At 32.5% G+C, this 14,924-nt stretch overlaps 1 protein-coding gene across 1 annotated transcript in view; it reads left to right on the forward strand.

Moving 5' to 3' along the window:
* The window catches only part of LUZP2 (leucine zipper protein 2), a 411,673-nt gene that overhangs the window by 302,946 nt on the left and 93,803 nt on the right, over positions 1-14,924 (forward strand). Inside the window, exon 7 of the mRNA XM_049781145.1 lies at positions 218-280. Coding sequence (XP_049637102.1) covers positions 218-280 — 63 coding nt within the window. The remainder of the gene's footprint in view (positions 1-217; positions 281-14,924) is intronic.

The raw sequence follows: 14,924 nt of genomic DNA on the forward strand, positions 1-14,924 counted from the left end.
TTTTAATAGACTTCTGTTTTCTTTTTTTAGTTACATTAGCTGTATGTATATTCAATCTCTAAAGCAAGGATTAAGTGTTTCTATTTTACTTCCAAATTAGTAGTGTTCTTTTTGCTTGGCTGAAAATTTTATTATTGTGCAGTTTGAAAGAATTTCAAACTTGAACTTAGAAATATAAATGAATTTAATGCATTAAGCCATGTTTTTGCTTATGCAGGCAAGAAAAATTCAAGCCCAGCTAAAGGAGATTCATTATGGAAAGAAGGATTTATTAGCAAAGGTAAGCATCTTTCTTTATATGATTCCCAACTGATAGTTCAGTTTCTACTCTTCATGAGAAATTATTTAGCTTGTATGTAAAGTACAGGATTTTCATAATAATAAAAGTTTCATTTGACTGCAGTAATGGTGCTTTCATTTCTGACATACTGAATTATAGTAAATACATACAGTATGATTTTATAGCAATGTTATTAAATCAATCAGTATTTTAAAAGTTCCATTTTTAAACTTTATCATTGGGAAAATGGTTTTATTCAAATACTTGCATATAGGAAATTGCTTATACTTAGTAAGTTCCAAAAGTAGTATTTCTTATGACTAAGACTCTTGACTTTTAGATTCCCAAATTAATATATGTTATTAAGAAGCTTTCCACTTTATTGATACAGGTTATTGATTATTTTCTTTTTAAATAAAATTGTTTTATATAAAAATAAAAGAAGAGAGGGGCCAGAGCGATAGCAACGCGGTAGGGCTTTAGCCTTGCACGCAGCTTATCTAGGACGGACTTTAGTTCGAACCCCAGGGTCCCATATGTTCTCTAAAGCCAAGGGTGATTTCTGGCGCATAGCCAGGAGTAACCCCTTGAGAGTTACTGGATGTGTCCCAAAAACACACACACAAATATAACATATATATCTATATACATAAATATATATAGAGAGAGAGGAGAGAGAAAGTAAAGAGAGAGAGAGAAAGGGGAGAGGGAGGAGAGAGAGGAGAGAGAAAGAGGAGAGAGAGAGAAAGAGGAGAGAGAGAGAGAGAGAGAAAGACGAGAGAGAGAGAGAAAGAGAGAGAGAGAGAGAGAGAGAGAGAGAGAGAGAGAGAGAGAGAGAGAGAGAGAGAGAGCTGGGAGGAAGTGTTTAACAGAGAACATGGGCTTCTCCAGAAGGGATGCACACATTGATTTCAGGTCAGGTCAAGATGCAGGTTACTGGGGCCGGCGAGGTGGCACTAGAGGTAAGGTGTCTGCCTTGCTAGCTAGCCAAGGAAAGACCACGGTTCGACCCCCTGTCGTCCCATATAGTTCCCCCAAGCCAGGGGCAATTTCTGAGCTCTTAGCCCGGAGTAACCCCTGAGCATCAAACGGGTGTGACCCGAAAAACCAAAAAAAAAGATGCAGGTTACTAATCAGGTGGAGAAGGAGATAGAAAGGAAGAGAAAGGAAGCACTCATTTTTAGGCTGAGAAGAGAGGAATGATCCCAGTTATTTTGACCTTTATCCCCCCCCAAAAAAGGGAATGAAAAGTCAAGTATCATTAATTGAACTTATGATATGTCAACGTGGACAAATATGCAGGAAAAATCTCTTAGTAGGAGGAAGAAAAAAGTTTATTGAATAATACATACAGATTACTTTGTGACTAATATTTATTTTAGAAATGTTTTTCTTTATTTTAATCATTTCTATATACAAATATTAAATTTAAATTTAAATAGAGAAATGCTCATCATATATAAGGCTTAAATTTGTCTTAAGTTTAGACTTAGAGTAATAATGAATGACATATTTTCTTGACTGATGTACAGTCAACAGAAAGTGTTCCAATAATGTCAACTCGCATTTCAAGATATTCATTCCTGGCAAAGCATGAATGTGGGCACTTTCATTTATTTTTAACATAACTTTGACTCTTCCCTTGTCTTTGCACTCATTTGTAACAGTATTTTCACAGCATAACAAGAAAACAAGACAATAATTTCTGAAGTGATTACTAGCCATACTTTTAGAATTTTTTATTTTGGTCAGTAGATAAAATACAAATATCAAACCCAAGATTTTTTTTATATTTAATTATTTATGCTGAGACTAAAATATGGTAATATTCAAGTTGGAATTAAAACTTTGAAAGCATCAACAATTAATAGTTAGAATTATGAGTTAGAGTGTTAAAAGTTGCAGGAAAGAAAATGTGTCGGCATATTCATCTTTAGTAATGTATCTGTGTGAAGTAATGTATATTAATCAAATCAATGTCATAATAAAACATTGTAAATATAACATTTATTTAGGCTTACTATTGATACTCTGTATATAGTATGATTATATGAGGATTTTTTTAATCTTCTGCAACTGTTACTCAAAATTAAGGAAAAGAAAAATGTTTAGAGAAGGAAATTAGGAGACCCTCTTTTTTATTTTTATTTTTATTTCTTTTTAGTTTTTGGGCCACACCCAGTGGTACTCAGGTTACTCCTGGCTCTGCACTCAGAAATAGTTCTCGGCAGGCTCAGGGAACCATATGGGATGCAGGGTATGAAACCTGGGTTGGCCCCAAGCAAGGAAAAAGCCCTATCATTGTGCTGTCGCTCTGGCTCTGATATCCTTCTTTCTTTCTTTTTTTTTTTGTTGGTTTTTGGGCCACACCCATTTGACGCTCAGGGGTTACTCCTGTATATGCGCTCAGAAATAATCCCTGGCTTGGGGGGACCATATGGGACGCCTGGGGATCAAACCGCAGTCCATCCTATGCTAGTGCTTGCAAGGCAGGCACCTTACCCCTAGCGCCACCTTCCCGGCCCCTGATATCCTTCATTTTAAGGCACTTATACTTTATAATAAGTCAGTGGTAAAATAGAAATCAGTAAATTCTGAATTGTTGTAGATTGTTTAAATTTGGTAATTTATTTATATTTGTATAATTGAAATATGAGAAATTATTTTGTAAGTTTTGTCATCTTGTCTATTTTGTTTTATTTTTCTTTGTGGCGTTCAAGGCTTGTCATACTCATCTTTTTTGTGTGCTCAATCTTAGACTCTGTTGAGGAGTTTAAAGACTTGATTTCAGCACTAATGATACCAAAACAGTGCTGAAGATGACACAGTGATGTGAGGTTTTGCTGACAGAGCTTACAAGTTCACACATATTAGACAGTAGCTATACCAGAGAGCCATATTCCCAGCTTCTGTAAGATTTATTGTGTAATAGGCCTTCATAGGATCACTTATATATGATTGCCAGATGTTGTATATACTTGTTGTATATACATGTTATAAATATTTATTTTAGAGAATTATATACATTAGGGCATCTGCTGTACATATCTCCCCAAATCTTTTTAACATAATGGTTTTGTTAATTATAATAATAATAGGCCTATATGCATAAAAATGTTATGGCATGTTTGACTACCAAAAATGCCATAAGCACCATGATAATTTATTTAATAGCAGCCCTATCTAGCAGTTCTATGCTTGATAGTGTCTTTATGATTGACTCGCTTTTTATGTGATTACCAATCCAGCAGTGTTTACAGAATAAGGAATGTGCGGTGGTTGGGGAGTGCAATAATACCTGTCTGTGTCAGGAATCATATACAGACTCCCAGACCTGATGGGCCTATGCTCTATCATTTGAACTACTTCCATGACATAGAAGTTTACTTGTTTTTCCTACATCTCCATATCGTGATTGTTAATTTACTTTTCTAAACTTGGATTCTTCGTTGTAGTATGTGCTGTCTTTATATATATGTATATATATGCATATATATATCCATGTACATATATATGTATAGCATCTGATAATTTCTACATGTCCTTTGGTGGCATGCATTTTACCAAGGAGTAAAATATTTTGAAGAAGTCTCCTTGATCATGCATCAATGCAATGTGAATTTTTGAAAATTTAATTTCTATAGTAATTTTTTTCAGACACAAAATTAAAAGGAAAGAAGGTAATTGGTGATTGTGATGCAACTAGATGCTTTCATTTGACTTGTTTTTGTACTCATTTTAATAACCTCATAGTCATTATATTCTCTTAGTACCATATCAACAATACACATTTTATGTTGTGTGACTGTAGGTTTAAGAATAAATAAGGGAAAGTATGCATACTTATATTTTATATTTACACCTAAAAATATTGTTACAGAAAAATTGATGGTTAAATATATCCATGTAGATCTAAAGGATATGTGATTAGACAAATTTAGCCATAGAGCATTGGAAATGAGCCTATAATATGCATTACATATAATTATATTATATATTGGAGGGTTGGTTTTTGGGCCAAACCTGGTGGCACTCAGTGGTTACTCTTGCCTAAGTGCTCAGAAATCGCCCCTGGCTTGTGGGACCATTTGAGACACTGGGGGACCAAACTGTGGTTCATTCTAGTTTAGAGTCAAGACAACCGCTCTACTGCCTGAACCACCTCTCTGACCTTATAAAATATTTTTTAATATTTTTTCTGCTTCTGAGATTAGTAATAAACAGTTCTGTTTTAAGAAACTTCCCCCCAAAAAAATCTTTTTAATTCTGAATAGATAATCAATACTTTAAATAAAATATGCTTGAAAAGAGAATTTTATACATTGTATTTATTCTAATTTAATGGCATGTGCTAACAATTACATGACTAATTGATAAATATTGTGAATTCATTCATGTTTTAGAGCTGACTTTTGAATGGAGAAGAAAAAAAAGTAAAATTCCTATTTATTATTTGTTTTAAGACCATGCCTACAGTTTTCAAGATGATACACAGGTTAACATGCTGTGCCATACATCAATTTTGAGCCTCCCACAAGCAAAAGTATATAGTTCATCCCCTTGTGTCATTCTTCTTTCCTCAAAGTAAACTTCCTTCCTTACTAGAACAAAGTGAGATCTGCTGTCTGCTAATAGATAGTAGTCCATTATTTGATGCTATTTTTGTACTCTTACTATTATTGAGTCTTAGGCTTGTAAAATTAGATATATTCTTTCTTTATAATTGACTTTTCTAAGTACTTAAAGAATTTTTGCCTAAATTATAATAGGGATTGCATTGAGTATACAGTATTTTAGGTGAAATGGTCATATGATAACATTAATTCTTCTGATCCATAAGCACCGAATGTTTTTTCTATTTTCTTAGGTCTTCTTTAATTTCTTTTTTAAGTGTTTTAAATGGTCATCTTATAGGTCTTTAATCTCTTTTTATTTTAAGTTTGTTCCTAGGTATGTGATGGTTTTTGAAACTACATGGTTTAAATGGGCTGTATTCTTTGATCTCTTTCTCCTATAAGTCATTATTTGTATAAAGGAATGCAACTGATTTTTGTGTACTGACTTTGTAGTAGCCCACATTATTATATTGGTCTACTGTTTCTAGGAGCTTTTATGTGGACTCTTTAAGTTCTTTAATGTATATCATCATGTACTCTAGAAATAGAGACAGTGTGAGTTTCTCTTTTCAAATTTCTATCCCTTTGTTTTACTTCTTTTACCTGATTGCTATAGCTAGAAATTCTAATACTATGGTGAGTGGAGATAATGGGTATACTTGCCTTTTTCCTGACATCAGTGGAAATCTTTTCAGTTTTCCATCATTAGAATAATATTGGCTTTGTATTTATTATAGAAAGCTCTTACTGTCCTGAGGAAGTTTCCTTCAATGCCTATTTTTCTGAGGGTTTTAATTATGAATGGCTGTTGGATCTTGTCAAATACTTTCTTTGCAGTAATTGATATGATCATATAATGTTTCTTTCCTCTTATATTGTGTATGATGTTGATTTTTTGCATATATTGAATCATTTTTGAATCCTCAGAATGAAACCCACTTGAACATGATGTGTAATTTTTTTTGATGTGCTGTTGGTTTAGGTTTGGTATTTCTTTATTTTATGTTTTTTAAAAAGGGACAGTGTTTAAAATAATTTTATTGAGACCAATGCAAATTATAAGTCTTCCACAGATATATTTAAGGTACACAGTGACAGTGAATTAGGGCAACTCCCACCATCAGTGTTGTCTTCCTCTGCCACTCTTCCCTGCATGCATCCCATACCTCCATCCTTAGACCCCAATACTGCTAGTTTAACAGATCCCTTTTGTGTATGGCTTATTGTAGTTTGGGTCTCTCTCTCTCTCTCTCTCTCTCTCTCTTTTAATAAAATCTTTATTTAAACACCATGATTACAAACATGATTGTAGTTGGGTTTCAGTCATAAACAGAACACCCCCTTCACCAGTGCAACATTCCCACCACCAGTGCCCCCCAAACCCTTCTATTCCAGACAGTCATTCTACTTCTCTCACCCATCAATATTGTCATGATAGTTGTTAGTGTAGTTATTTCCATAACTAGACTCACCATTCTTTGTGGTGAGCTTCATATTGTAAGCTGATCCTTCTGGCCCTCATCTCTATTGGCTCTGGACATTATTACAATAATGTCCTTAATTTCTCTTAAAACTCATAGATGAGTGAGATTATTCTCTGCCTATCTCTCTCCCTCTGACTTATTTCACTCAGCATATTTATGTTGGTATTTCTTAAATGTTATGTTGATAAAATTCACTATGAAAGCATCTAGAACTCTTTACTGGTATAAATAATTTCTTTTTATTTGGGGGGGGGCATATCTGCTAATTTTCCAGTGTCTTCTGGCTCTTTACTTGTGGATCACTTTCATAAGTGTGTTAGAAAACCTGTACTGACAAGAATCATTCTGTGTTTCTTATATGAAAAGTATGTGGTTTATATGTTAAGCTATCTCTACATCCCAATATTCTTTCTTGATGTAGTAAATAATATATTTCTCAAATTTTCTCTATATTTTTTAAATACCTAATTTGTGTATGTTCAAATTTTTAACTTTTTTCTTGTGATATTTTTAAATTTCCATTGTGTCATTTGTAACATATATAAATAAATGTTACTGTTATTTATTGATATACTAGTTTGTAATATAATGATAATACTGTTTAATAATTTCAGGATCAATGCATCACAACCACAAAATTCACACAATAGATTGTCAATATCTCCCCATCATTTTGTCAATGGCCTTTATGTAATAACCTCTACTCCTTCACTTGCATCTTAAATTTGCAGTTCCATTGACAATATCGCAGGCTTGTTTTCATTTAGAATTGCCCAATCCCTTGTTTTATCTTTTTATACACTGCACCAAAAGAGGTAAACATGGTCACCATATTCTTTCTGACTCAATTCACTTAAGATAAGCTCCAGTTGCATTCAAGTTTAGAATAGTGCAATATTTTATCTTTGTACATAACTTTGTAGCATTCAACATATACATTATTACGTTTTCTTTATTTACTTATCTGTTGTTGAGTCATTGAATTGTTTGTTTCTAGATCTTTGTTGCTATAAATAGTGGTGTTGTGAACATAGTTATTTTGCTTATGTTCTTTCAAATAAACCTTTTATGTTAAATAATTTTTTTTCACACCCAGCATCACTCAGGGGTTTACTCCTGGCTCTGGGCTCAGAAATCGCCTCTGGCAGGCTCAGGGGACTAAAAGGGATGCTGGGAATTGAACCCACTGGGTCAGCCACTTGCAAGGCAAATGCTTTACCGCTGTGCTATCACTCTAACCCTTAAGATATTTCTTAATCTGAATCAAAAATTAAGAAAATATCTTATTTTATCAAAGATCTTTAAATTTTAAAATATATCTATTAATCATGAAATTTTGTCCCGTTGACTATTTAGTAACAAATGAAGTAAATTATTCCTCTTAACAATAACAATAGCAATAACAGTAACAACATCAATTTTTGATATTCCTCTCAGTAGTACAGGTTAGGTCCTATCAAGCAAGCAAACAAGCTCCTAAGAAAGAATTGATGAGGGCAAGAAAAAATGTGTCCACCAGCAACAAATGCTTGCCTATGCAAGAAATATAATAGTAAAACATTTTGCAGTACTTTAGATGTTAAGTGGCAGCTTGAGCAAAAGCATAATAAGAAATTGTCATGTTTGAGGGTACTGCTGATTGGTTTTGTGAAATAACCTAGCCTCTGATTTAATTATCCAATGAACTTTGATATGCTTTATACAGTGTTTAAAAACTCCTTCACCTTAAACAAGGACTCGTATTGATAGGAAGTGTGGGAAGGAATATTATATTAAATAAATGCCAGCCTCTGGGCACTGATGCTTATTTAGGCAACCATATACATGAACAGTCCTGGTAAGTCTACTTGGTTCTTTACCTTATTCTCTGTGATTGACCACCACTGGAAAGAGGTCACAGGTCTACATTTTATTATACTTATAGTGACAAATATTGCTGCATATTACACATAAAATATGGGGAGTGTTCTTATTTTTTTTTATCTAAATTTATTGTCTTCAACAACTAAGTATATAAAATATTGTTATATTAAATCATTGTATGTGAACAGTTTTTGCAATTTTTTATGCATACATATAAATGAATATGTATATACATGTGTATAAAGTGAGGCCCAAAAGGTTTGTGATTCAATTTGTCTGGTTTTGTTTTTGTTTTTGGCCACACCCAGTGACACTCAGGGGTAACTCCTGGCTATGTGCTCAGAAATCACTCTTGGCTTTGAAGGACCATATGGGATGCCGGGGATCAAAACGAGGTCCCTCCTGGGTCAGCCATCAATTTGTTAATAAAATATTGAACAGGTCAATGATGTATTCATTGATGTCTTCATAGTAGGAACCATCTATGATCTTTTTTCTGTTTTTCCCCCCTTTTTTTAATCTGCCTTTTATTGTTTTAGTGAGAGTGAATACACTTGAGTGTGCTCAGTGATCATCCCTAGTGGTAATTGGAATTAAAGCAATAGGTTGGCACCTTATAAGGTATGCTTATAACTGTGCTTTTTCACTGCCCCCTTTATCTTTCTCTAAATTCTTATGAATTCTCCTTTTATTTATTTGTCTAGCTCCTTTATTTTAATGTCCTTACCATCTTCATATTGCTCAACAATTTTAGAATATATTGAAATACTAACATGTTTTATTTGTTGGTACTTACCAATATTTGTCAGTGTTTTGATTTTGGTTTAGATGTGTCAACTTTTCTGTTTCACTATCATTTCTTCCTTCACATTGCAATATTCTAAGATATCCAATTTTGCTACATTTTACTGCTCTGTGAAAAGAATGATTATAGTTTAGTCTCCCACTGAGGAGTCCTTATTTTATGATTTTGTCTATTACTTATTAATAATACTAATTTAAAAGCAGTTTTCTGTGTTTGAAACAAAATGGCATTTAATTGAATTACTGCCTATAAGAAGTTTATAGTCTATTGGTAAAATGATTATATATATTTTGAGTTATTCTGTACCCAAAGCAGTAATAAACATAATATCATTCAATTATATCCCATGAGAAAATTGGAATGGTGTGGGAATCATCTCATAAGGAGAAAATTGAAACCTGAAGACAATAATACATTCATCTATAAACATTAAAAAATTGATTATAAAATAAAATTTATTAATAAATTAAAACTGTCAAAACTTATAGACATACTTATTCTCTACAATAAAATATTCTATATTATATAGGCTTATATTCATTCTTTTGACAACTATCTTTGTGTCTATTTTTTTAACCATTGTATATATCTTTTATCCATTATTCTGCTATGTATGGACATAGAACTGTTGCATCCACTGATTCTGAAACCCAGACATCAAAATAACATATGCCCATATGGACTTTAAAGAAAAATACCAATTTTCTCAATATGAGATCTTCATTAAAGTCCATTCTTAAACCAGGTGTTTGTAAGTGGTTTAATCTTACAAAAAGTATAAAATTTCTTTTTGATGATATATGTCTTCTTAAAGAGAATTTTATGAAGTTGTTGCTTAATTTTTTAAATTGTATGTAATTTAAAATAAAACCTGTGCATCTGTTTTTTATAAGCCTGTATTACATTCACATGCAAAATCATTTTTATATCAGTAAATAATCATTCTGGGCATGCTTGTACAACAGGTGTCAATTTATCTCCAATTTAGTGAGCTTTGTCCTAAAAATATGGATCACATATAAAAACAGTTATGTGAATTATTAATTTTTATCTTTTACATGACAAACATATTCATGTTTAAAATACATTAATTTTTGTTTCAAGGCAGGTTTTATTACAGTATTACTTCTAGTATTCATATATCTGAGCTGTGTGCTTAATGGCTATTTCTTCACTTATAATAATGATAATCTGCTGGTTTTTTATTCTTGAAACTAACAATAAAGTTTTTACAATTAGACGTAGAATGCCAGTCTCGAATACAGTCAGGGATAGAGGAGGAGGGGGATTGGTGGTGGGAATATTGCACTGGTGAAGGGGGGGTATTCTGTTTATGACTGAAACCCAATTACATTCATGCTTGAAATCATGGTGCTTAAATAAAGATTTTATATATATAAAAAAAACAATTTTCAGTCATGACAGGAAATAGTTTGTCTTTTCATGATCTGAAGTAAAGAGAACAAACATCTATGAAACCACAAATGCAGCAAGTTTTAGAGTTTTGTTCCAATCTAAATTTTTTTGTTTTGTTCTGTTTTGGGAGAGCACACCCGGTGGCGCTGAGGGCTTACTACTGGCTTTGCACTCAGAATTCGCTCTTGGCTCAGGTTCCATATGGATTGCCAGAATTGAAACCACTTCGTTTTTGTGTCAGCCACATCCAAGGCAAACACCCTACCACTGTGCTACCACTCTGGCCCCAATCTAAATATTTAAATTCCACTACATTACATTTTCCTTAGTAAAATTTCTGTCATTTATATATTATACTTTTAATATATAATAATCTAAGGCTTTCGAAGATAAAAATGCCATATATATATATATATAGATAGATAGATATATAGATATATATAGCTAGAAATAATATGGTAACTGTTCTAAAAAAAGTTTACTGCTCTTTCTTAAAACATTAATTTATTTTAACTAAAATTTGATTCTTTTAGTTTATAAATGGCAACATAATCAGACAAAGATTAATTTTCAACTCTATACTTTTGGGGACCTGGAAGGATAGACCTGTAAGAATCTTGCCTTGATTGTAGGTGACCTGTGTCTGATCTTGCCTTGATTGTGGGTGACCTGTGTTTGATCCCTTGCACTGCAAATTATCCCCTGAGCATTGCCAAGGTTCAATCCATAGCACAGAGACACTATCAAAGATAACTGAATATCACTAGTTCTGATAAAGAAATAAACAAATATTTTTATCATATATGATAATAGTGTTTTTAAATGTAGGGTATAGCTATACTATAGGAAACAAGAGAATATGAATTTACTTTGTAAAATCAATCCAAGTTTTCAGATTATCGCTGCCATGCTTGAAATACAGAAGTCAAATATACCAGATACTGAAGTAGGTATACAAGTCTTAAAACAATATATCTATATCTATATCTATATATATATATATAATTTTATATATTTCTTATTACAAATAGAAAATAATATGAATTTGAATTTAGTAAATATATTTTTTCAATAATGTTTATAATTAATAATTATTAAGCCAGTCTGTTTTTTGACTTCATATAACTTCATATTATTATTTCAAAATTATTGTTTGAGCATGTATTACTTGCCAGTCACTAAGCAGTATTCTATTTGGCCAACTATTCTACTAAGCCAGATTTTTATTTGGTCTTGGATATTTGAAATCAGTAGATATATTTCAAAAGATATTGGTAACCAAATTTTGACTATTTCTTATAGGATTGTATATGTAATTTTTCATAGGGAGAAGTCTGCATAATGTGCCACTTTACCAAATGATGTGCAAGAATCTGGTATTTAACAGTTTATCAAACTGCTGCAGGGGTACACTTGACTCCCACTAATAGAATAGTAGGATTTCTCTATTGGCTTATATAAAGTTGAGAATTGAGACACAGAATCATTGAGAAGGAAATCCACCACTTCTTTCTATGTACACTATTTCATGCAGGGAAATTCAGGATTAATAAACAACCAGTCATGAGCTTCTCTACTCCCAGCTCCACAAGGCAGTTGTCAAGCTGTACCTGATGTTCATTAATTCTGCAGTGTATATGATGACTGACCATACAACTACCATTTTCTCAGAAATTTTAAAAACTGGCTCTGCCCTTTCTATGTTGTGGTGGTCTTTGCCAAGGGAAAGGTCTTAGATGTGTTAATGGTCTTCTGATATTCTTTCCTTGGCCATTGTTCCAGTGGTTTAGCTTATCTTCCCAGGGGGTACAGCCACTTCTTTTGTGAGGTTTCCTTCTGTTCTGGGACCTATAATTCTTTATGGAAAGGGAAATTGGCCATTTGTGTCAAAGGCCTCTATGCCACTGTGTGGTGATTTAGATTTTAGATGCTGTTTTCCCCAACATAGTTTTCAGGGTCACCTAACCTTCTTGCCCCCAAAATTTGCTTTATTATATTAATTAATTTTTATTATGATAATTAATATTATTTATTATCATGATCCTCACCAGCTACAGATCTTTGTGCTTCCTAGTAACTTTATAACTTTATATAACTTTATCAGGTTTTTATTGTTTGGTTCTTATTTAGTGGTGGTGGTTTTTATAGTGTTTTTTGTTTGTTTGTTTTTTGTTTTTTTTTTTGTGCCACACCTGGTGGTGCTCAGGGGTTACTCCTGGCTGTCTGCTCAGAAATAGCTCCTGGCAGCCACGGGGGACCATATGGGACACCGGGATTCAAACTAACCACCTTAGGTCCTGGATCGGCTGCTTGCAAGGCAACGGTCGCTGTGCTATCTCTCCGGGCCCTAAATATGAAAATCTTTTATAGAAAACAAAAATATTATGAATATGTCTGATGTAGTAATCACTATACATAAATAAAAATGAACACAGCTTTATATCAATTTTAAAAAGATTTCTCCCTGGGTTAGAGAATGGAATGGATTCGACCTGAATTGTTGCTTTTTACATATTCTTACCTGATGCATCATTTTACTTGAGTGTTTTGTTAAGTAAATTGTCTTCCCACTGAGAGGACCCTGGACCTTGATAGGTTCTGTTGACTTTGCCGAATCTGTAGAAAAATGTATAGAGTAGCTCCAATCATTGAGACCTTTAAAAGAAACTGTTTCTTGTGACGAACTTGAAATTTAACTGCAGTCTGATGGGAATGACATCTGACTGTCTCACACTTTCTTACTATCTTATTTTAAGGAATTGTCACAGTCATTCAACCTTCAACCTCCACATTCATAAGCAGTCTATAGACATCAGAGTCCAGGCAAGAACAGCACATAAATTCAACTCGCTGAAATCTCATGTCTCTACTATTTCATATTATTGCTATTGTTATTTAGGTAAAATGACTAAAAATTTAACATTTATTATTTAAATATATACAGTTACTTAATGGCCAGCATTTTAAACAATAAAATTGGATTTTTTTTCTCTTTTTCCTTTTTCCTTTCTTTTTAATTTGAAGTAAGAGGAAGTCTGACTATCAACCATTAAATGGCCAATATACCCCAATTCACTTCATGTGTAGTCAAAGTGGCCCTAAAAACTGCTAAGACCAGTCTCTAATAAAAGCAATAGCGACAAGGGTAAAATTAAATAAGCTGCTTTTATAAGGTCCTAAGTTCCTAGGTCTGTTTGTCCATCTGCCTGTGTCTCTGTCTCTCTCTTTCTGTTTTTGTCACTGTCTTTTTGTCTCTCTCCTGCTCTATTATGTTTATTTTTTCCCTTGATTAATCAATGTTGTTTAACCTGAAAGCATACAAAATGTAGTTCTTTACTCACGCGTTTTCTAAGTTGCTAAAAACCACAAATTAAGAATTTTGTCCCTCATTAAAGACAAATTAGACATATTGTAAACATACTTCTTAAAGTCATTAGATGTCCTCAAAATGTTTAAATTAAAATATAAAACAGAGTAGTCTCTTATTAAAACATGCTTTTTATAGTTGATTGTAAAATAAAACGTAGAGTGAAGAAAATAAACATTAATTTTACTCAGTATATGTTCTTTTAAACACCTCATTTAAAAAAATCTTTATCTTAATGGTGATATCAGCTATAATTTCAGAAAGTAAGAGGAAGTTATTGTTCTTTTTTGTATATTTCCTGTGACAATAAATATATTTAGATATTCTTTTTGGTGTCAGGAGACATTTCAGAGAAGTGTATTTTTGAATTTTATTTAACTGTTATTATTCAATTTCTAGGGTGTTTGTTAACCTATGTGTAATAAAAGAGAACAACTCAATTTCCTCAGGAAGAAGGCAACTACAAAGCAAGATACTGAAACATTCACTATTTGCAAGAAATATTAAAATGAAGAGTGCATTGTAAATTTTATATTTTTGCAATTCAGTACAGAGCTCATGAAAGAAAGAGCTGAATCTCTAAATGCAGTTACATGTTTAAAAAAATTTCTAGTGCAGCTACACTCCCACTTCAATCATTGTCCCTGACATCTCTTTTGAAATAAAGATTTCAGTTATTTTTTTTAATTTCCAGTTCTGTTTGGGACTTAACAAAAGCCCATTTGAAAAGCCATTCAAGTTACTACATACATTTTCAAGATCATAAAACCTTAGCATGAAAAGTGTCTGAAATAACTTCAATTCTAGTCTGTTAAAAAATACTCACTAATGACAAATTTCCCCAACTTCATTTCCTTTGATTGTAAATGACCTGTGATTAAGGTTTCTGCCATTCCAAGAACATTACTTCTTATAAAACTCTGACTGACTGGAGAATCTCCTTCTTCTGGTTGCTGCATTTTTATTATATAATCCTTCATAAAACAAGACTCATATAATGTAGACAAATATGTTATTACTCTAGTCTTTATTTTCATTTTTCTTCATGCATTGTCTTTTCCATTTCTCTTTTCTAAGTTCACTTTCTTCTGAC

This window comes from Suncus etruscus, chromosome 9 (assembly GCF_024139225.1).
Source record: "Suncus etruscus isolate mSunEtr1 chromosome 9, mSunEtr1.pri.cur, whole genome shotgun sequence".
In the NCBI taxonomy this organism is placed as follows: Eukaryota; Metazoa; Chordata; class Mammalia; order Eulipotyphla; family Soricidae; genus Suncus; species Suncus etruscus.